The 24,579-nt window shown below is 38.2% G+C and overlaps 1 protein-coding gene across 7 annotated transcripts in view; it reads left to right on the top strand.

Moving 5' to 3' along the window:
- The window catches only part of RALYL (RALY RNA binding protein like), a 651,644-nt gene that overhangs the window by 420,037 nt on the left and 207,028 nt on the right, over nucleotides 1–24,579 (top strand). The window contains exons 1-2 of one of the 7 annotated variants that reach the window (XM_084796703.1): nucleotides 1,710–1,771; nucleotides 1,816–1,858. The exons of 5 other annotated variants lie outside the window; for them this stretch is intronic. Coding sequence is in view for 1 of the 2 variants with exons in the window: in XM_084796702.1 (XP_084652828.1) it covers nucleotides 10,290–10,326 (37 nt within the window). In the remaining variant the exon portion in view is untranslated. Of the gene's footprint in view, nucleotides 1–1,709; nucleotides 1,772–1,815; nucleotides 1,859–10,171; nucleotides 10,327–24,579 lie in introns of those variants that run through there. One more of the 7 variants, XM_084796702.1, reaches the window with a different exon arrangement.

The raw sequence follows: 24,579 nt of genomic DNA, 5'->3' as shown, positions 1-24,579 counted from the left end.
TATGCATTGGTTGACACCAGTTCTGACATTAATTTTATCTCTAAAACTGTAATATGTGAAACCCTAAGATCATTTATCTGAAATACGGGGGAGAGATGATTGTCAGAATATGTTCTGTATTAACAAAAAATAGATCGAATTTATTTCTCATGTTCTTAAGCTTTGAAATAAAATATATTAGCCTTCAGTAGTTTGAACTAAAGTGAAATATTTGGTAGTGTTTTCTTTAACCTTTCTGAATTTGACTTCATCGGCAGTAGTTCATAGGGAAGTGTTTTTTTTTTTTTTTTTTTTTTTTTTTTTTTGGCTGAGAGATGGCTTCTGTGGTTCAGAAAGTTACCTAGCTCTGTTAGTGTGTTTGTTTTTTGCCAGTTTTCTGATTTCAACTTTTGACTGTCAGTTCCGTTGTCTGTAAATGTGATGGTGAGTCTTACCCTCTTATATGTTTAAGATTAATATAATAAAAATAAACTCTAAGACAAAATGAAAATACTCCCTGATTGTGATTCCATTACAGTTCTGAAACTAGTCAGTCAACCATTTAAATGTAAACTTCTCATATGTATTTAATCCAGTGTTTATATTATAAAGCTGATATTGGTGGACTCTAGGCCTGGTGCCAAAAAAAATCTAGAAACCTACAAGAAGAAAATTATGACAGGCAAATTTGGGCCCAGGGGTCCCGCTCAAACTAAGGCACCAGCCAAGGACAATACAGGCCGTAAACTTCAAACCCCTACCCAGATCTAGCCAATGGACAGGACATTCTCCACAGTTGAGTGGAGAGTAAGGTCTGACTTTCCCATGAACTCTGGTGCCTCATATTTCACCATGTCCCTTGGATGGGGAGGCCTGGGGGCACTCAGAGGAAGGACAGCAGGCTACCAAGAAGAGACTTCATACCCTATGAGCATATACAGGGGGAGGAGGTCCCCCTCAGTCGCAGTCATAGAGGAGGGGAATAAGGGAAAAATGGGAGGGAGGGAGGAATGAGAGGATACAAAGGAGGGGATAACCATTGAGATGTAATATGAATGAATTAATAAAATAAAATTTAAAAAACATCTATAACGTGATCTGAACTATGATCCAATTGTAGCTCATCCGTTTGACAGCATCATGTATTTTTTCCCTCACACATGACAGTAAGAGCTCAATGTCAATCACGCCCACTCGTTGCATGTACACAACCAGAAGTTTACACGTACTTCTCCCTTGGTTTCCAGATGGGATGGCATCCAAGTCCTCTTGTTGTGGGTAACGAATGTGACATTCCTCACACAAAATGGCAAATTGTTTACAGATGTGTATAGTGATTTTCTGATATGCTTTAATTCTCCTCTATATAGCCTACAGTACCTATTATAGCATAAATTTTATTTAAGGATTTTAAATGTGATATGTTTAAAGATTAATGGCAAGATAAATGTGTGGGACTAGAGAGGTAGCTTGGCCAGGAGAGGAGCCTCACACTAGGCCTACAGACTGGGTCTGACGCCTGAACACGTGATGGAAGAGCCAACGCCCACAAGGTGTCTGCCTGAACCCGTGATGGAAGAGCCAACTCTCACAAGGTATCCTCCGACCTCTGCAGAGGTAGCTCGGCCAGGAGAGGTGCCTCACACTAGGCCTACAGACTGCATTTGACGCCTGAACACATGATGGAAGAGCCAACGCCCACAAGGTGTCCTCCTGAACCCACGTGATGGAAGAGCCAACGCCCACAAGGTGTCCTCCTGAACCACGTGATGGAAGAGCCAACGCTCACAAGGTGTCCTCCTGAACCCACGTGATGGAAGAGCCAACGCCCACAAGGTGTCCTCCTGAACCACGTGATGGAAGAGCCAACGCTCACAAGGTGTCCTCCTGAACCCACGTGATGGAAGAGCCAATGCTCACAAGGTGTCCTCCGACCTCTGCATGCGCACAGTCGTACTAACCCACTAGTCACACAAATAAATAAATAGATGTGCTACATTTTAGAAGAGTACATTTCATGCACTTTCATTACAAATACAACTTCTCTTCAAGTATAATTTATCTACAGTGTATTCAATTTGCAGACACTGGACCTAGAGATGGAGAAGGTTGACAGTAGACAAAACACAGGAGAGGGCAAAAACCTGATTAAAAAAAAATAGTAAACTAGGTGGTGATATTGCTCAAGCATAGAAAGAAGAAAGTCCGGGCAAGCTTGAAGGTAGAAATTACCTATAAATACAGGAAAGGAAAAGGAAAACTCTAGAAAATGAGGAGAAACCTGCGTAAAACTTTACTTAGCATTTATATGTCCACTTAAGTTGTCTGCATTTGCCTGCCTGCTCCTTAAGTGTTCTTTACTGTTCAGCATCCTTGGTCTTCATCTGTATGGCCAGCCTTCTCCGATCTTCTCCTACCCACTGTCCACTGGAGCAGCACTCACCCAGCAGGCACAGCAGCTCCTAGTATGGCTCCACAACACTCAACAACTGGGTGTCTATTAACATAAATTAATAGATCCTCATACAGATGACGCGTGGATAGATGGAGGAAGAGGTACTCCAACAGACAAAAAATATACACATCTCATTTTACAAGTTTTGTGATGTCAAAATATAGCCCCAAATTTTCATGGCCACAGAAACTAGCAGTAGATTAAGTTTTTAATTCCTTTGTAAGTGCGTCGAGTACCTTTCATCTCCCAAACACACAAAAGCGAAAGCTATGCAGGAGAAAGTGCACCACGGAACCCTCCACACACCTTCCAGTCTACCTAGATGGCTGAAGCAAAAGGCAGTGAGCTGCTTGACCTAGTCTAGTAGAAATATATTAACCAGAGTTCTAGAGGCTTTTAAGTCCAAGTCAAGATCCTGGGCGACTCAGAGCTGTGGTGAAAGACCTCGTTTCTAGACCAAGGAAGGCAGTGTCGTGGCATAGCCTCACTGGTCGAAAGGGGAAAGGTTTCTCTAATTATTTGGAACAAGAGCACTGGCCTCATTTTTTTTTTTTTTTAGATACTTAAATTCGACTTTTTTTTTTTTAATTTCTCTTAAGTATCCTCTATTTTGAAATACATCATTTGCATTTTTGCTGTTAGCAGCTTCCCAAACGAGAAGATGACAGAAACAGTTTGCTGCAAACAGGCCTCATTATTAAGCCTGCTTCACAACATAATCACCGCCCACAAATTCCCATCCCAAATACCATCACCACGAGCATTACATTTCAAAATATGAGCTTGGCTGGAACGTCATAAAATCGGAAAATAACTAGAAATGGAGGGACCGGGAGGGGTCAGGAGCTCCACAGGGAGACCATCAAGGCCGGCAGATCTGGATCCAGGGAGGCCTGCACAAACTGACGCACCAGCCAAGGACAATGCATGCAGAGAACCTAGACCCTCTATTCAGATAGAGCCAATGGTCTGCTGATTCTCAAAGCAGTGGTGGCGGTGGTGGGGGGAATGGGACTGTCTCTGAACCTCTGATGGGCACTCGGGAACCGTGATTTCGTCACTGCCCCATGGCAGGACAGCCTTGCAGGCACACAGAGGAAGGGGATACGGGTTATCCAGATGAGACCTGATAGGCTGTGGCCAGATTGTGGGGTAGGAATCCCCCCTCTCACCGAGGCATAGGGGAGGGGAATAGGGCAGAAGAGGGAGGGAGAATACGGGAACGGGAAGATAAGAGTCCTCACAATCGGTATGTAGTGTGTGAATAAATAATAATATATATGTACACCAGCGACAGGAGATATTATTGTTTCCATATATTTGTGATTTAATTCATTGAAAGTTTTTGTGCTTGTGCTTTAATATGCTTGTCACCCTAAGAGACTTATGCTTCTTTTGAGTCTAGGATTATTTTATATATACCTTCACTGTATGATAGAACCATCACGATAGAACCATCACTTGTTAAAAATATATTTAAAAGAAGTACGTATCTATGCAAACAAAACTAATTTATTTCATATGTTAGCAATACTCTTTAATAAATTCAAGATTAATTATATATGTATATGTATTATTTTCTTTAAATTATTTGTATATTATTAAGTATGTGGGTATATCCAAAGGATTCACTTAGAGGAGAAATTTTTTACTACTCTTCAGTGCCGCAAATTAATCTTAATATAAATGGAAAATAATACATTTCAAAACAATGACACACTATGTCTGAGTCTGGATAATTAAATACAAGCTAAGAAAAATAGATGAAACTTAAATAAGATTTCATGCCAAGCATACAAAGGGGGGGGGGGAAGCAATAGGAAGGAAAGGCTCAAGACACACTGCCACTGACAAAGGGGGGGGGGGGGAAGCAATAGGAAGGAAGGCTCAAGACGCACTGCCACTGACGATAGTTACTGAAACTAAGATGGGTTGTGTGATGAGTTTTCAGGAAGACACGATTTAGCTTTGCCTAATATTTATAAGCATTAAATACTTCAAAAACTTAATTATTTCAAAGACTTCTTTGATGTTAGAGCACAAGGAACTGGAGAAATTCCAGAGGCATGAATAAAGGCTTCATAATAAAATCCAATTATGTTTTTCTAAAACAAAAGAATTCCTTTTGCAGATGACTTAAAATATTTAATTAAAAAAAAACAAAAAACAAAAGAAGAAGCCAATGATTACAGATCTGATTTGTTTTCTTACTTCACCCCACTCACAGTCAGGAATAAAAAAGCATTACTCTGAAAATTAGTTTTATCTGAGCTAGTATTAAAAATGAAAAGTTCAAATGAACTTGAGGTACTTTTATATTCCTTCCCTTAAAAAACATTTCAAAATATAAGCTTGGTTGGAAAGTCATAAAATCAGAAAATAGTTGAGAATGTACACTGCCAACAGGTGATATTGTTGTTTTCATATGCCTGTGAGTTAATTCATTGCACTTGATAGCCCCTTAATATGCTTGTCACCCTAAAGGGACTCATCCACGATTATTTTACACCTTCACTGTATGACAGAACCAATGCTTATTAGAAGTACATTTAAAAGAAGTGAAAATACATTTAAAAATGATACATTTAGTGTAGAAAATAAAATGAGGTTCTAGATGAAATGGCAGGAAATTGACCTTAAAGTGATAGCTATTGGATATGTCTTTTAGATTATCAACTATCAGAACACTTGCCTTCTAGTGAGTACATGTGAGTCCAATACCAGGACACTTGGACAAGATGTCAAGTGAGTGGGCATACGTCTGAGACATGGTACAGGTATTTTTATGCATTTCAGTTCTTGAAAAGGCAAGATGAATCTTACTCAGCAGTTGAAAGGCATTTGGTTGTCACCTTGAGCAGATACTAAGTTGGTGTCAACAGCTAACATAAACTGTACTTGTAAAGAGATATTTCAGCCATGAAAGAAGCCTTTATGTGAGACATGAGAAGATGTGGTGGTACCAGGGGGGCAGCTGGCATAAGATAGAATATGCTATGAGCAACCCTTGCTTTTCACGGTAAGAATGCCACAAAGCAAAGGTAAGCTGTGGTAGCTGTTCAGATCTGAGGAGAACTGAGGCAAGCAGAGGTAAGATATGGGTAACTCACAACACTGAAGATAAACAAATACTTTTCAAGGGTGTGTTCTGTGATGCTTGAAAAGCTCCCAGCTTCAAAGCCCTGTTAGAATTCCATGGTGCAAAGTCCTTGAGATAATCAACATCTCTCTAACTGAATTTCTCCATCAGCGGCTCTTAAGAGTCACCAGTTGTAGGTTTCTAGGACCCTCTGGATCCTTCTACTATGCTATTCTCCCATGCTTCTCTCATCTAGAGTCCCAGTAGGATGTCCTCCCCTCTGTCCCAGTTTCCTGGTAAGTGAAGGCTTTCGTGGGACATGCCCCGTGGGCTAATATGCAGATATAAGTGAGTATATACCATTTGAGTCTTTCTGCTTCTGGGTTAACTCACTCATTATGATCATTTCTAGCTCAATCTATTTATCCACAAATTTCGGGAATTCCTTGTTTTTAATAGCTGAATAGTATTCCATAGTGTATATGTACCACAGTTTCTTTATCCATTCTTCTACTGATGGACACTTAGGCTGTTTCCATGTTCTGGCTATTATGAATAAGGCTGCTATGAACATGGTTGAAAAAATTTTCTTGTTGTGTGCTAGAGCATCTTCTGGGTATATTCTAAGGAGTGGAATAGCTGGGTCTTGAGGAAGCCCTATTCCCATTTTTCTGAGATAGCACCAGATAGAAGCCTACAAGTAGAACATTATGATAGGCAGATTTGGTCCCAGGGGTCCCGCTCAAACTAAGGCACCAGCCAAGGACAATACAGGTGGTAAACTTTAAACCTCTACCCAGATCTAGCCAATGGACAGAACATTCTCCACAGTAGAGTGCAGAGTGGGATATGACTTTCTCACATACTTTGGTGCCTCACATTTGACCATGTCCCTTGGAGGGGGAGACCTGGTAGCACTCAGAGGAAGGACAGCAGGTTACCAAGAAGAGACTTGATACCCTATGAGCATATACAGGGGGAGGTAATCTCCCTGAGGAACAGTCATAGGGGAGGGGAAAAAGGGGAAAATGGAAGGGAGGGAAGAATGGGAGGATACAAAGGATGGGATAACCATTGAGATGTAACAAGAATAAATTAATAAAAAAATAAAAAAGAGGCACCAGTTGTATGCCAGCCACCCACCCAAGGATCTTGGTGCTGTAACATCATATCACTTCAGCTCTAATATTTATTTGACATATTTTGGTATCCCTCAGTTTAACTTGTGTCACGATAAAATCTGCTGCATGTAGTTAATTTTATTTACTGTAGAATAATACAAACATATATGTTAAAAGAGGAATACAATAATAAAAAAATCATAGAACTTTTGGTGTCTTGAATTTCATAGAAACTTTGGGGAAGATGATTTTTTAATATTTTACAACATATAAGCAGTTAGGACATTGAGATTTACTAATAATCTGACATTGTGGACATCGGAGAGATGTTTAGTGTCTTATATGTGGTAGGGAGAGAAGACAGTTAAGGGCATAAATAAAAGGAAAATCATCATCCCATCTGAGCTGAAGAGACTCGCTGTGTCTACCAAATAAGCTCTGGTATCAAACTTGAGACATATATGTGTGTGTTTGTGTATGTATGTATGTATGTATGTATGTATGTATGTATGTATGTTTGTGTGTGTATGTATGTATGTATGTGTGTATGTATATATGTGTGTTATTCCATTCATTTATCCTGTTTCTCTCTCCTTACATATGCATATATGCACATATATATCAGTTATTACAGTCATTTATCCTAAACGTTACTAATTGTTATTGAACATATTTTGGAGGGGTGGGATTCTCACTTATCTCCTGCACAGCTCTGATCATATCCCTTGCACCTTAAGAAGGCACTCTGTATCCTGCTGTGTCTAAGAACATTCAGTCAGATTCGAAGCAGGACACTGCACATCATGCTGTGTGTGAGACTTAAACTCTGAGTCTCACTTTTTTTAAACATTGAGAATGACGGCGATGATGATATTAGAAAAGGCATTACTAGAAACCCGTGTATCAGAGGGTGATTTTGGTATTTGGGAGTCATTCACATAAAATTTAGGGGAGTCTAGAATCTTCCAGGTTCTCTCTCAGTGTCAGCTCTCACTAAGCCACACAGCACAGGAAACGTGCGCGCGCTTTTCTGTGCCTTTCCAGTGCCTTAGAGGATCCTTCAACAAGCAGCCCCTGAAGTTACCCACAGCACTTCCACTATGTAGACTTAATTCTTACTGGTGTAGTTCCTAACAAAATTGTCACAGCACAGATACATAAGATGTACACCACCCTACACTTGTCACTATGCTATGGATGTTTTCTTGTTTCCAAATTTACGATAGTGATATCTAAGGAAAAGAAGTTCTCTAAAAAGTTTGAAATGTGTATGTTTCAAAGGTGCACAAGGGTGCACTCTCTCTCTCTGTCTCTGCCTCTGTTTCTCCCTCTCAGTGCCCACCCGCCTCCCAGAACACATGTCCATTACGTGGTTACTCTTAGAAGACCACATGCTTTCGTTTCCATCTGGCTTTCTCTCTCCTGCCCTTTATGACTGTGCCAAGGTGGATGCCTACTGGTCTTGTCTTCCCAGGCATGTCTGAGGGGCCCGATTACTATAGTCTAAGGCACTAGGCTCAACTATGAAACTCAGGAGTGTATGCTGTGATGTGAGAAATATAACACTAGAAAAGACTGATAAAATGGATTCCTTCTATGCACGCTGAAAAAGCCAATGATGGTACAAATTGTACCTGATAAGGGATGCCAGCTATAGGTGAATACATGACGGGAAATTTACTTAACAGCTGTGATGATGGAGGGGTGTGAGAAAACCTAGATGAATTATGTGGGCTGCATAAAAATTGTTCAAGTTGATATTAATGATAAAAATGAGAACTATTTTTGTAGACAGGAAATTTATACATTGGCTATATATAATTCTAGAGCAATGCTATAATTGCAGGCATTAGTGTTCCTTATAACATTTAGACTACCACTACCTAATAATCAATAACTCCCTTTTCTCCATATCAGTGTCTATTTGATTCAGTAAAGCTAAACTACACCTTCACAATTCAATGCAAATCAGAGAACATTAAGGTTACTCAAAGAACAAAAGATATATATGAAAAAATAAGTATTGATTTAATAAGGTCACTACACATATATTTGTACTTGTCTGACTTCATGGATAATTTATAACTAATGGACTTTATAATTTATTAAAATTAGTGTATTATGCAAGTGATGAGCTCCTAGTCGGTGCCAGTTGCCACTTTGAGCTCTGTATATTCTTTACTAAAGAAAACAAAGTTCTGTGATAAAGAACAAATGTCTTCATACAAGAGATAATTGAAGCAAGTTAACATGGACGATTATAGATAATTGCCAAATATTATGAAGAAAACTAACCAGGAGAAAAGCTTATGGGACACATGCTAAACCATGCAAGAACACGCAAGTAGCGTGCAGAAAGCAGCTGTTCTTTGAGAGCAGATCCAGTGTTGTCTCTCGCAGCCTTGCTGAAGAGTGCAGTGGGGCAAAGTGTAGGGCGCTGTGCATTTTACTGACAACCTAGTAGATGACATTCTTGACATCTCCAATTATGGAACGTAGTAATCACTAGAATATAAAATGATCTTTACACTCAAATAATCCTTTTATTAAGGTACACAAAAAATGTTTCTGTATCAATTCTCACTAAAGAAAGAATTTTGACACCTGAACATGGCTATGTTTGCTCCGCTGACCGAAGGGGGAACTGACTACAAAATCTAGATGTCTTATTACCAAGAAATGCTTCACTGTTGTGTGTGAATGTACAAACAAACAAACAAACAAACCCCACAAAACAAATGAACGAACATTCAGACACACCTGGCAAGGCCTGTCACTGAGCTGGTTGCCCAAGATTGTTCTCTGGGTAGAGTGTGCTGCACGTAAAGTCACAGCGGCCATACTTTCTATCCAAGGAGCCAGTGAAACATGCTTAGGTAAGGTTTCACCCCAATATTGTGAAAATACAGGACTGAAATGAGGCTTCAGCAAGATGGAAGGTTCTGGAAAAACTTCCGACAAGGAGCAGCATAGTGCCTAGTGTGAATTAGGTTCTCTCTGAGTCTGAGTTCCGACTGTGTACTCCTCCATTTTTTTGGGTCAAATGTTAAACATGGAGTTCAGCTTTGTTGTCAGAGTACACACTAGTTGAGGAAATATACACCAGAGAAAGTAATAACTGTTTTAGTAATTAAATATACAAAATGCATGAGGGGGCAAAGAAGGAAAGGATTATTAAAGATAACAAAATGCAAATCTCAGCAGTTTTGAGTGGCCAAAGGATCTGGGAACTCCTAAGATACTTTTTTAATATTTGAAAATACCAAACAAGGGAATTGATGTTTCACACTCTTAATTTTCAGCTTTACTGTTCCCCCTAACTGTATGCTTCGGTTCTAATTCAACATTGCTTTGAGCACAACACTTTAGTAGTCTAGATCTTATTTTTTTTTAAAAAAGAAACTTAACTAATATTGGTTGAGGGTGAGCAAATTATAATTTTCCCTGGAAGATTTGCATTGGACAGAGTAGTTACAGGCAGTGGCACATCCCTGTAATTTTACAAGAATGGTATTGCCCTGGCTTTCACTGTGTGATTGCTGGTTACCTTCTGTCAGCGAGCAACAGCCTCACTGCAAAGCAGGAGCAGAACCCATCTCTTTGTCTCCGTGGTCAAACCAATTACTTCTTAGAAAGTCGGCATTCCCGTTTTCAGATGACCATGTACAGGAGCAAACGCAGACATCAGAGATGTAAGTAGCTGCTGACCCAACTTTCTCATATGACTGTAGTGAGAAAAACATACTTGATTTCTTAAAAGACTAATCATGACTCCTTCCGATACACGCTGGTAGTAGGAGAGATTTTGTAGCTCTTTTAACCCTAACCTTTATCTTTACCCCCTTACATGCTTGAAAGATGTTAGGAGACAGGAGATAATTTGCTTGTTACTATGGTAACCCTTGAAAAGGTTTACAAAATCAACAGAGAAACAGATCCAATGCAGTTTCAGCCTAGCTCAGCAGCCTTCATTCATGCAGGGCGCTGGACAGTTCTTTTCTCTATGAGTGATAGATTTTTCTTTCTTGGAAGCCTATTGGAAGGTTTGGGAAGCCAGTGTAAAACTTCTATTTATGCCTCCAGCTTCAATTACAAAACCTCAAGGGAAATAAAGCAGTTCAGAACGGAGGAGGGATAGTTAGCCGTGAATGACAAGGTGAATATTTAATAGGCTATGCAATGCCAAACTTATTGGTCCAGAGCGTATTTGTAACATAATTCACTCGGGGCACTGTTTCAAAGGGTTAAAAGGAATCATCTGGCATCCTCCCTAAGGATTCTCACTTAAAAGGAATGAAGCTAAGTCCCACAACATAGATGATTATGGAACCCAAACCCTCAGGATTTAATTGAAAATCAAAGACTGACCATAAAACTGTCTTATGGCAAAGCAATATACCTCCCATGAAAACCTTCCAATTGCATCTTTCTCTAGTAAGTAAAACTTTCTTGCTTTGTCTTTTCTGTTGTGGAAAGTGAAAATAACCAGTGAGCTCCAAATGGCCTGTCGCTGACTGGGTTTGCCATTTCACACAGGTATTGGCATCCCGTTCTTAAGCCAAATATGTGCTTTATTACTTTTCATTACAGTGTGTTTAGATGTTGTAGAATTATTTCAGAAGCAGAAAGAGTATCAGCAGCAATTCATCTGTCAAAAAATCCCGAACCTGATAGAGATGTAGTCTTGTGTTTCATCGTTTACTGTTTGGTATGTTTTCACTTTAGACTTCAGAACTAATATTGTCCTTGTTCAGAGAAGTTTCATGTGCCACACAAACCTCTGAGTGCTAGGGCTATTGGCTTGATACTGGCTTAGACTCGAGATATAATATTGCAATCTGCTATAGTTTTTTCCCCATAAACATAATTGGTGTTAAGTGTACAAATATATTGATAATTAATTTCCTCGTGATTTCCTCCTACAAGAATGAATCTAAATTATGCATGGGCTTTAAACCTATCTCTAGTCTCTATACCTCTGTATCTTTCATACACCCCCGCATTTTTCCCCTTGAGAGTAATCATCGCCTTAATGCACATAGCAAATAAAGGATTCACAGGAAAATCACACGCAGTCTTTCTCCCACTAAAATGTGCTTGCTGAAGTCTGCGATTAAGCAGCAGGAGGAAATGGTGAATTACAGGAGACAAACCAGGAGATGTATAATTATACAAGAAGAGCACAGCAGGGTGAACTAAAACGCTGTAGCTTAAAAATATGCAAGGTGTTACTTATGTTCAATTGTATCAGTTAACTGCATTATGTTCTATTAACTGCTTCTATTTTCTAATAATGAACAACATCAGACACCATGGATATAAGGAAGTTAAAATGTATAAAAAGCCTAGCAGAAAAGATAGAATCCTTAAATGAATTTGTATCTTGCACAAATAGTATTTGTGAGAGAAGAATGTAATATGGTTGTTTTTCATCCAGTGGGTATAGAAGGTGTCTAAATCACCATGTAACCAACTTCCAAGCCATTTCCCCTTCTCATATCTTTCATATGTGTGTTTGATCATGTAAAACACATTATGTTCTCCAAGGCAATTGTACTGCAATTAAGGCAATAATTGCACACTTAACAAAATTTCACTGTTGATAGAAAATAATGTATTCTTGTAATTCTCTTTTAAGTCAAAATGGTTCATACATCAACTTTCTCATTTCCTAAAGATATTTATAAATATTTCTCAGTAAACTAACACAATCTCCTTTTAATGAAGCCAGCAGGATGAATGAAAAGGTACACATGGCCGTGTCAAAGCTTTGAAAAACTGGGAAAGCAAAGCATCTTGTAAGAGAGAATGTAAAATATAATTTGTACTAAACCTTTGAAGATCCATGTGGGATGTTTAAATCAATCCTCACTCACATCTGGATTAGTTAGTTAGTTAGGTGGCTAATGTACTTTGCCCCCTAAATCTGAGGAGCAGTTGCATTGGGAAATGCTCACCCTCAGTGTTCTTTCAGTGAACTTCTTACTGCACAAATGCAAATCAGCTCTCAGATACGTGGTTTGCTCAGTGGTTTTGGAATATGTTTGCATGTGTCAAGCAGTGATTTTTGCAGAAGCCAAACAGATCACTTTATGAAAGTCTAATTCTCAGTATGTATTTTTTAAATATTAGTTTGCCTGGGAAACAGTCATTAGTATGTATGACTTTTTAACCTTTGTATTTCATATTAATTCTCATATATTCTAAAAAGGATATTTATTAAAATGTACAATTTAACTTTTGGAAAACTCATGTTATGCATGAACAAGGTGTACCTGGAACCTCACTGAAACTCCAGATGACCTTGAGAAAATATCTTGGGAGCCTTTTGAAAGACATATAAGCATACTTTTAGATATTAAAAAATGAATGTGTTTCAGGAATAAAAACAGAGGGCAAGGAGTGTAGAACCCACTTGGCATGTTACAGAGGACATTAAGATCAGGATAACCCTGTTTTAAAAATCTTACTCTGGCTTTTAAAATTTTGTTATTGTTAATGGAACATTTGGATGAGCTCACTCACCTTCTCCTTTTTACCATGGTACAGCTAGTCTATGTCAACCTGACACAAGCTAGAGTTATCTGAAAGGAAGGAAACTCAGTTGAGAAAATTCTCCCATGAGATCCAGCGGTAAGGCATTTTCTTTTTTTTAATTTGTTTTTTATTAAATATTTTTAATTTTTACATATATATTTATATCATTACACATATACACAATAAACTACCTACAGCAAGAAGAGCTATGAAACAATCTGGAATTATATAAATGTTACATGTTTAGTGTTTTGGCTATTTGTATTTGGCAGCCTTGAAGAAAACATCTTTCCTATCTTGGTGCATCTAAAATTCTGAGTGTAAATCAATATCTATCATATCTTGTCATTATCAACTTGAAACATCTATCTAGGCCTAAAAACATCTTAACCCTTAAACAACTAAGCTTATCTAGAAAACTAAACTATCTGGTCTTCAAACCATTCATCAGTGAATAGGGGAGGGGCCAGCCCATTATGAGTGGTGCCAGCCCTGGGCTGAGCAATCCGCCATGAGGAAGGAGTCAGTAAGCAGCTCCCTTCATGGCCTCCGTGTCAGCTCCTGCCTCCACGTTTCTTCTCTGTTGGAGTTTCTGTCCTGACTTCCTTTGATGATGAACAGTGATATGGAAGTATAAGCCAAATGCTCTTCACTCCTCAACTTGCCTTTTGGGTGTGGTGTTTTGTCAGAGGAATAGAAACCCTATGTAAGACACCGTGGAGTAAATTGATGTGGTTACTGTGGGAGCTGAGTATCAGCCACCACAGCTCCTTATAAATAATCCATCCCACTGTCTATCATTTCTTCAGGGTGCAATTTCTTCTGTAACTTGTGCTGGAAGATGTTTTCCAGGGTGTCTTCCATCTTGTTTCTTCAGTTCCTCCACCACACAAGCCTTGCGTTGTCATTCCAATCCCATGCAGTGTACGGTTCTCCCTGACTGGCACCCTGGTTCTAAGCTTGTAGTCTTTAGACTCAAGGGTGACCACAGAGGCCTTAAAGTGCTCTTGAATCCACATGGATGTTGGCTCTTGCCTGTCAAATGAAGAGAGATACATATGTATATTCCTATGGATATGTATGTACATATACACATACATGTATGTAACTATTTAGGTTCTAAAATAAATTTAATATAAATTATTGCATTTAAAGATAATATTAGATAAATATAAATGTTGCCACTAAATATAATCAAAACACTACACTGCAATTCATAAATACAAGTGGATACTTGGTTGGTGAAAATTCTTATTGATACTGAATTTGTGATAGGCACATCTTACGTATTCAGTGTTTAAGAATTCTATATTAGGAAAAACAGAAAATTACTGACCTAGAAAGTGAATATAGACATGCATATTTACAGAGTAGTCATCTTCTTGCTGTTTGTCTGCTGAAACTACCAATATGTCATCTGGTCTTTTTCAGACCGATGGATCATGCTTAAACCTGAATTAAACCTGCATCTCCTACCTTGGCCATGTACCTCCTGTTGACACGTATTGACAGGCACTCAGTCCCTGTCTCTATGCCTTGACCATGTTTCTTCCTGTGGATACATTTGAATATGCAGATATCTTGTCTGTGTAAAGTGTCACTCAAATTGTCATTTTAGTTATTTTTCTCTAACTTGTAGGTAAACTGTTTCATCTTTTGGGATAATACCTTGCACTGTTGTAGACAACTTTTTTTTCTCTATTGTACATATGAAATTATCTTTTTATTCCAATAATCTGTTGTTTCTATTGAGGTATTTTCAAAAAGTTGGTGCATGCTTAAGAAAAGTTTAATCATTCAAAAATTGTTATTTAATCATTTATTACTATTCAGAGACCACTGTAGTCTTGGCGCTACAGTAGTGTATGATATAGTGCTTTTCTGGTCACTGGAAGATGATACAGTACAAATCACACAATGTAAATATTTGATATGAAAAAAACAAAGAAAATTTGGAAGGTGGAACGAGATACTTGCTCTGAATCGTATAGCTGTGAAATGCCACTCTGTGCAAGACAGCATCAAATCAGATAACTTAAAGGATTCAATAAGTAGTTCTCGTTATAGGTCTAGGATGTGTGCAAGGATGTATGGAACAATATAAGCAAGAAAGTCCCTCGGGGGACATGGGCTAATTGAAGGACAGGACTTTTTAAGTGAAATGAGAGGAAGCAGATGAAGTCAAAGGTATCAGAAGTATAGAGCAAATAGAACATACCTAGCACCAGGATGTAGTTGCATCTCACTTGTAACTGAGTATACACATAGCGTGCATCTACTTGTAAGTGACTTACGTGAGACAGCTTTGTAGAACACAATAAACAATCAAAAGAATGGCATTTTTGCTGAGTGGTGGTGCCTCACACCTTTAATTCTAGCACTCATGAGTTTGAGGCTCGCCTGGTCTTCAAAGCACGTTCAAGGATGGCCAGAGAGGGCTACCAAGAGAAACCTTGTCTCAAAAAGCCAGAAGAGGAGGAGGAGGAAGAGGAGGAAGAGGAGGAGGAAAAATTATCTTTACATTTCATAAGCAACTGTAGATGTTCAGAGGTCACAATATATTATTTAACTAGGTACATTTTCTTTTCTTTAAATTTTTATTTTTATTAGTATCTTTGTATTGTTGATACATTAACCCTACCCATCTATAAAGTGTATTATAGAAACTGAATTAGTAACTTAGTAGAACTGTTGTAAGTTGTCTTGGTTACTGAAAAGGTCAAAGAAGCCTGCTTCAAGTCTCAGGTAGTGCAGAACAAGCACCCTTAGTGTTCTGTTGTTAGAAAATGAGTTGCCCTAACTTCCAGTTCTATATTTATTGCTGTGTCAAGTTTAGACAGGGGTTTATTTTATTATAGTTATTTAATGAAATTATTTATTATAAATTATCAAGATAAAAAGATTATTTGAAACAGATATTTATTGCTAGTGATTTCTTTCTAACTATGATGGTTATGTGATTCATTAGCTATTAATTCTCAAATTAGTTCACATGTGAAATACTGACAATTTCTGTTATACATCTAATGACGGACACTATCTATACTTTAAAGTATTTTTAATATTACTCTACACAGTTGATTGATTTGAAGCTTTGTTGGTGAAACCTCTCTAGAGCACACTGTGAAATTCAGCTCTTGATTTCTCTAGTATTGATGTTTTGCAAATTCTGGTCTGACAACTGAAATTTCTCTAGCCTGCTTATTTTTCCAATATGAATTCTGTAAGTGGTATAGATTGAGGATTTGTAGGTTTATACATTCCTCCATGGAATTCCATCTACATGAGTAGATTCGAGATGTTCTTTTGAGTATGCGTACTGGGAATGTTAATGCCGGCCTTGAGTTAGAGATGTACAAATGCTGACTGATAATCCTCCTGAAACAGATTGACCTTGAGTGCAAATAGATAGAGTTTGCCTCGTGCGTAACCACAGGCTTTTACAGGCTTTAGCCAGTGGCTAGTTATGCCAGAAGTAACACAGATTTATTATTTCTCTCTCTCTCTCTCCCTCCCTCTCTCCCTTCCTCCCTCCTTTCTTCTCTTCTTCTCTTTCTCTCTTCTCTACTCAACAATGTTTCACACACAAATCTCATTTGTAGAAGGAAAGCACTTTTTGCATTTTTAACATTTCTCCTCTCTATTATCCAACAAAAACTCAAATCTCAAACAACGACTTCTAATTTCCCATGTTTTAAAATTCTGTTCTGCACCGACTCCTAAATTCGCATACAGATCACGATATTGGCTCTTTCCCCAGGTGTTCAGGCACAAGGTTCAGAATGTCGTTTATCTACTCAAGGAATGTTACAGTTAAAAATAATATGCGTATATATTTACTAAGAACAAATTATACACATGAAACAAACTAGGCAGGTGACAAAATGAGATTGCTGGCAAAGGCAGAGTTCAACCCAACTCTTCAGCACCCTGTAGTCTGTCATTCAGAAATATCTCCTCTCACCCCATGGTTATCTCTTCCTCTGTGGATTTATTTCCTCTGTTGCTGTGCAGAAGCTCTTTTTACTTAGGGTGATCTCGTCTGTCTGGTTTTCTTTGATTGTCTGTATTTTTGTGCTCATTCTAAGACTATATAACTGAACAGTGTCAGGAAATCTTTCTCTGTTGTTTTCTTCTATTAACTTTACCAATTCTAATCTTACACTGGACTTTCTAATCCATTTGACATGTTTTTTGTTAAAGGAGAAATGTGCCAGGATATAAATATCTTATTTCATTCTTGGTATAAATTAAGTTTTCCCTACATTATTTTTAGAAGAAAAATTTCCTCTACCTTTTGCGTGTTCTTGGCACCCTTGTCAAAAATCAGTTAATCGTAAATATGTGGATTACGTATGTGATAACTATTGGGGTATTCTGGCACATGCTTTTTTTTCTATTCCAGTTTCTCTAATAACTTCTTAATTTCAAAAATATGTATGGAACTCAAACAGCTCATAGTAAGTGAACAAATAGCCTAATGAGAAAAGTGAGCAAAAGACCCAAAAGATAATTTCTGAAAGAAGATATGTATAGAATACATATATACAAAATGTTGTTCAGCAATGACAATAGTGCAAATTAAAACCGTAATGAGATATTGACTTACAGCTGTTAAAATGATAATTATCAGAAAGATAAGGAGTAACAAAAGATGTGAAGAAAAATACACATGGTTACAGCCATAGTGGAAAACTGGTTGAAATTTTCTTTATTATCTTTTTTTAAATAAAAAGTAAAAAAATAAAAAGTAAAAAAATAAAAATAAAAATAAAATATAGAACTACAAAATCCACCAATTTTGCATATATACACTCAAAATATAAAATAGAATCGATTTCAGAAAGTTCTTTGCATCCTCTTATTCTTTTCAAGTTCTAAACAATAGCACACAAAGATACACACAGAAAAATAAAGCGTGATATGTACATAAAATAGAATCATTGTTTTTTAAAGTGGCAAGTTTTTACTGCACCAACCAAGGACAAATATAAGCAGTAAACATTGAACCCCTACTCAGATCTAGCCAATGGACAGGACATTCCCCACTGTTGAGTGGAGAGTAGGGACTGACTCTGACATGAGGTGTCTAATTGGGATCTGGTCCCACCATTGTAGAATAACACTTTTTATATGTGTCTATTTCTTTGTTTTAGGGAGCTTCTGTACGGGGACATTTTCAAAAAATCCAGTAGCATTAGTTTCCCCTCCTCGTAGTCTGTCTTTGTCCCTGCCCCCCCAACACCTCTCCATGTTTGCCCCTCCTCGAAGTCTGTCTTTGTCCCTGCCCTCCCAACACCTCTCCATGTTTGCCCCTCCTCATAGTCTGTCTTTGTCCCTGCCCTCCCAACACCTCTCCATGTTTGCCCCTCCTCATAGTCTGTCTTTGTCCCTGCCCTCCCAACACCTCTCCATGTTTGCCCCTCCTCATAGTCTGTCTTTGTCCCTGCCCTCCCAACACCTCTCCATGTTTGCCCCTCCGCATAGTCTGTCTTTGTCCCTTCCTGCCCAACACCTCCCCATGCTAACCTTCTTGACTCTATTCTACTCTAATCTTTTACACCACTGTGTTCTACCTCCCCTCTTTTGAAAGCCCTTCCCCCACAAGCACTCTTACTAAGCTCTTAACCCATGGGCTTTTCAAAATGGAACATAGGTATTTGAATATTCATGACTAACATCTAGAAATGAAAGAACCTGGGGAATTCTGTTTTCTGTGTCTAGACTACACCATGAGTAATGATTATTTCCAGCTCCATACACTTACCTGTAATGTAAAACTGAGGACATAGAGACAAGTGGATCGGTAGTTTAACAGCAAAATCTGCTATGTAGGGAAAACTGAAGGCAGTCAGGGCGACATGAGATTCCCTTCTCCCAGTCCAACCAACCAACCAAACAACATGAACTCATATAATTATAATTTGAAGAACATATATTTATTTGAACTACATGAAGTTGTGTTAATAAGACAGGATGGTGGTTTTACATGGTTATATCTGAGTACCAGCTACCATAGAAATGAGCAACACAAGGTGGGAGTAAATGCCTTTACTATAGGTCAAAGGCATTTAAAGTTGATTTGAAGATTACCACTTAAAGTAGTAAAATATGTACTTGTGTGAGAAAATGGTGTTGTAAAGTTGAGACTTTTATGAAGAAATTCAAAGAGTATTCAGCTTATATAGATTGAAGAGCTTTTATTTGCATGTGATTTATTTAAACTTTGAAGATGATCAGAGAATTATAAACTCTACCTGCTACTAAACTTAAAGTACTCCTTGTAAAGGTCTGAGAGCCAACATAATATAATTTTAATATTCTAGTATTATTGTTATCCAAATAGGAAATGAAATTACTGCAAGTAAATTAGTCTCAAAATTACAAAATGAAATTAATCGTATACCAGATTTTACTATATACAAAGCACTGTTTTAATCTTTACAGATGAATGATGTAATTTCCATAACAAAAATGATCATGTAATCAACAAGAGCATAATTCAAGAATATATTACTTATACTTTTCATTACAATATACAAGAATATATTCACCTATAAGTTATAATTTAAAATGTTATCATTTTTCATCTCTAGGAAATAGGAAGTTCAAAAATATATTAAGCTAGGTGTACTGATAAAACTTTACATGTGCCCTAAAGAAACTGAGAGATTGACTACAAAAGAAAAAATGAGTTCAGGCAGCAAACGATCTCTGTCATCTTCTCATTTGGGAAGCTGCTAACCTGCACTCCCTGTATACTCAGGTAATTAGCTTTATTCCTTTTCAAGTCTCTTTACAATGAAGCTTAGTTGTTTAGGGGTTAAGATGTTCTTAGGTCTAGATAGATGTTTTAAATTGATAATGATGAGATATGATAGATATTGATTTACATTCAGAGTTTTAGATGCACCAAGATAGGGAAGATGTTTTCTCAAGGCTGCCAAATACAAACAGCCAAAACATTAAGAATGTAACATTTATATAATTACTGATTGTTTCATGGCTCTTCTTACTGTAGGTAGTTTATTGTATATATGTGTAATAGTGTAAGTGTATATGTAAAAAATTTAATAAAAAGTAATAAAAAGGCAAATGAAAATGATGTTTGACAAAGTTCTTACTGCTTAAAAGATATGGAACAAAACCAATCCTGCTCAATCCTACACACTCACTCACACACACACACACACACATACGTACTCACACACACATACATACGTGCGCACACACACACATATGCACGCACACACACACATACGCACACACTCACACAGACACGCACACACACACATATGCACACACTCACACAGACACGCACACACACACATATGCACACACTCACACAGACACGCACACACATACACGCACACACACACGCACACACACATGCACACACACACACACACAAACTCACATATGCACATGTGTATGCATATACAAGAGCACAGATGAGCACAGATGCCTCCAGATGTTTTCTCAGCTAACAGTGAAAGGTTCTAAGACAGAGAAAAGTGAAGTGTCCTGCAGCAAGCAAGTCACTGTCAATACACACTGCAACTTTCTTCTTGCTACAGAACTGTGGAATATTAAACTGTAGGTTTGCTTTTTGTTTTCTAGCTCCTGATACAGAAACTACAAAAAAATAAGTAGTATGTACAGAGTTGGACTTACAGCCCGACTTGAGAGTGTCTAACATGTTTAGTTCACGCCGTGCTGTAATGTGTCTCCTGCTCCTTAGCACGCCCAACTTGAGAGTGTCTAACATGTTTAGATCATGTAGTGCTATAATGTGTGTTCTGCTCCTTAGCACGCCTGACTTTAGAGTGTCTAACATGTTTAGATCATGTAGTGCTGTAATGTGTGTTCTGCTCCTTAGCACGCCTGACTTTAGAATTTTTAACATGTTTAGATCATGCAGTGCTGTAATGTGTCCCCTGTTCCTTAGCACGCCTGACTTTAGAGTTTTTAACATGTTTAGATCACGCAGTGCTGTACTGTGTCTCCTGTTCCTTAGCTTTTCCGACTTTAGAGTGTCTAACATGTTTAGTTCACGCAGTGCTGTAATGTGTCTCTTGTTCCTTAGCACTGGCCTTCTGTTACATACAGAATTTCATCTGGATTCAAGATAAGGATCGCATTCTTCAAACCCTCTTATGGTGTGCAGCATATATTTTGTTAATGCCTCATGCTCTGGGTTACTTATCATTGGGGAATGTTATATTTTATATTAGATTGGTTTTTTGACACCCTGGTGAACTTGAAACTGCCTTAGAGGGACAGCTGGGTGCATTTCCTTAAGTAAACACACATTCTTTTTTAAATTGCCAGTATCTGTCTTAGTAATAGACTGTGAGCACTATGGGAATTTTGACTTTGAAGTCACCTCTCTGGACGCTTCTGCCTCCTTCATGCCATTTTTCTTCTCACAGTAGAATAGTGTCTTTCAATTCATTTGTTTGTTAATTTAAAAGTCCTACCTCTTTTACTTGCACTATCAGATTGAACTATTCTTGAAACTTTGTGTAAAAATCAACCCTAAGTTTATAAAAATTTCAAAATATAATGGTTATAGGTGCATAAAACAGCATTGTAATATTTAGTTGTACATAATTAGTTATCTCTAATTAATCAAAGGCTGACTCACAATTAAAATGAAAATACAAAATCACAAAATATTTTGTAGGATATATTTTAGAGATTCAGAAGAATGTGAAAATATTTAAATTATATCCTGGTAACTTCACAATGATAGCCGCAAATTTAAAGCATATATTAGAACTAATAATAAATTACTTCGATTGCTTTTCCCCAATAACTATTTGAAATTTAATCCTTAAACAACTTACTAGTTTCTGGTTAAGTTAAGAGGTCATTATTATTGCTTCAATTGTGGCTCAAAAACTAAAGGCTTGATAACACATTTATAATTTAACTTTTGTTTTCTACATTTTATATCCTCCAACCTCATTCCAAGGTTGGCTTTGTGGCTCAGCTTCATTATTCCCTAAATCAATTTTGCATCAGTTAGAGGAACAAATTGTTTATTTCTTCACAGATTTGTAGCTACTAATTTCAGCAGTAACTCAGTGATTGATTTTTCCTCAGACCTCAACATCACGACGACATAGATGGGGATGAATACATTGAACCAAATCCAGGCTGCACTGCCTGAACTATGAAGGTTAAGGCGTTGTGCCGTATGTAATAAGTCACTGTCACTAACTTGCTCTTCAGGGCTGAAATCTGGGACTATCATTAGGATAGAAATAAAATTTCACTGCCTCCTTTTTTTTTTTTAACTCTATTTTCACTCTCCTTTCTATATTCCTGCTACACTGCACTATTATCACTGGGAAGTTCTTGAGTTATAACTAAAAGTGCCCCTTGTTTTCAAACCATTTAAAGTCATTGCAGGTAAAAGCTTTTCACAGGATTCCAGTGATTCAAAACGAGGCTGTAGAATCTGTTTCAATAACTAATGCTGGGCACTAAATAGACCGAAACCGAGACTTCATACACTGTGTTCAGCATTGGCACATTCTCAACTTGAAAACTTAAAAAGTGAAAAAAAGGCCGTTGGAATAAAGTAAAGGTTTTGAGGTGTTTTTATAAAAAGGTTTTCTTTTCTGTAATGTTACTGTACCTGTTTGTTCTGTTCCTAGAGTATCATCAAACCTAATGCACAAAACTTAGAATATTTCCTATTACAGATATCCTGTATGAATTATCTTTGTGATGTGTTTGTTTCACATGGCTGTGGTAACAAGACATAAATACAAGAAAATATCCATAATTTATATAATCCATTTATATGCACACATATTTATTAAAAAATGAAATTACTATACATTCTTTCTTTAAATTAATTTACTTCACATCCAGACTTCAACAGTTTCCCCTCCGTCCTCCCTTCTCAGTCCTTAGCCTGACCTCCCTCCCCCGTCCACCCTTCCTTTTCTTTTCAGAACATGGGAGGCATCCCATGGATATCAAGCAGCCTTGGTACGTCAAGTTGCAGGAAGACTAGGAACGTTTTCTTCTATTGAGGCCAGAAGAGGCAGCCCAGTAGCAGTAAAGCGTCCCAAAGGCAGGCAATGTAGTAAGAGACAGGCCCTGCTCCTGCTGTTAAGAGTCACCCACGAAGACCAAGCTGCACAATTGTTATAAAAGTGCAGAGGACCTAGGTCAGTCCCATGCATGCTCCCCAGTTCACAGTTCAGCCCCTATGTTCCCAGGTGAGCTGATTCTGTAGGTGTTCTTGTAGTGTCCTTGACCCCTCTGGCTCCTAAAATCACTTCGCCTCCTCTTCCACAGGACTCCACAAGCTCCACCTATGCTTGGCTGTGGGTTTCTGCATCTGTTTCCATCACATACTGGGTAGAGAGTCTCTCTGGTGAAGATTACGCTAGGCTCCTGTCTGCAGGCATAGCAGAATATCATTAACATTGTCGAGGGTAGGTCCCTCTCATGTCATGACTCCAGAGTGTGTCCGGTCATTGGTTGGCCTTTCCGTCCATTCCTGCTCTGTCCTTACCCCTGCACAACTTGTAGGCAGGACGAATTGCAGGTTGAAGGTTTTGTGGTTGAGTTGGTGTCCCACTCTCTCCTTTGGAAGTCTTGCCTGGAGATGGCTGGTTCAGGCTCTGTATCTCCCGTTTCCAGCAGTCTTCCCTAGAGTCACCCACACAGACTCCTGCGTGTTTCTATAGCCTTAGGTTTCTAGCTCATCTCAGAGATGCCCCCAAACACTGCCCAAGTCTACCTGTTTCTCCCAGCACTTTCTCCCTCTGTCCTCCCTGGACCTGATCCCTCCCGTTCCCTCCTACACTCCCACCCTCAACCCCACTCAGCCTCCTCTCTTGTCTCTATCCACGAAGTCTATTCTATTTCTTCTTCTCGGTGAGATCCACGTGTTTCCCCTCGAGCTCTCTCTCCTTGTTAATTAGCATCTTTGGGTATGTGGATTGGAACCTGGTTATTCTTTATGCGGTGACAAACATTCACTTATAAGTGGGTTCATACCATATTTATCTTTCTGGGTCTGAGTTACTTCACTCAGGAAATTCTTTTTCTCATCTTTGTCTGTTTGCCTTCAAATTTCATGGTGTCCTTGTTTTAATAGGTGAGTAATACTTCATTGTATGGATATACCGCATTTTCTTGATCCATTCTTCAGTTGAGAAGCATCTAGGTTGTTTCCAGTTTTGGTGTATTACAAATAAAGCTGCTATGAACATAATTGAGCAAGTGTCCTTGCATTCTGGTGGAGCATCGTTTGGATTTATTTCCAGAAGTGGTAGCGCTGGGTCTTGAGGTATCACTATTCCCAATTTTCTGAGAAATTTCCAAATTGATTGCCAAAGTGGTTATACAAGTTTCCACTCCAACCAGCAATGGAGGTGTGT

Source organism: Acomys minous (assembly GCF_964271855.1).
Source record: "Acomys minous genome assembly, chromosome: 9".
In the NCBI taxonomy this organism is placed as follows: Eukaryota; Metazoa; Chordata; class Mammalia; order Rodentia; family Muridae; genus Acomys; species Acomys minous.
This window is presented reverse-complemented; position numbering and strand designations above follow the sequence as displayed.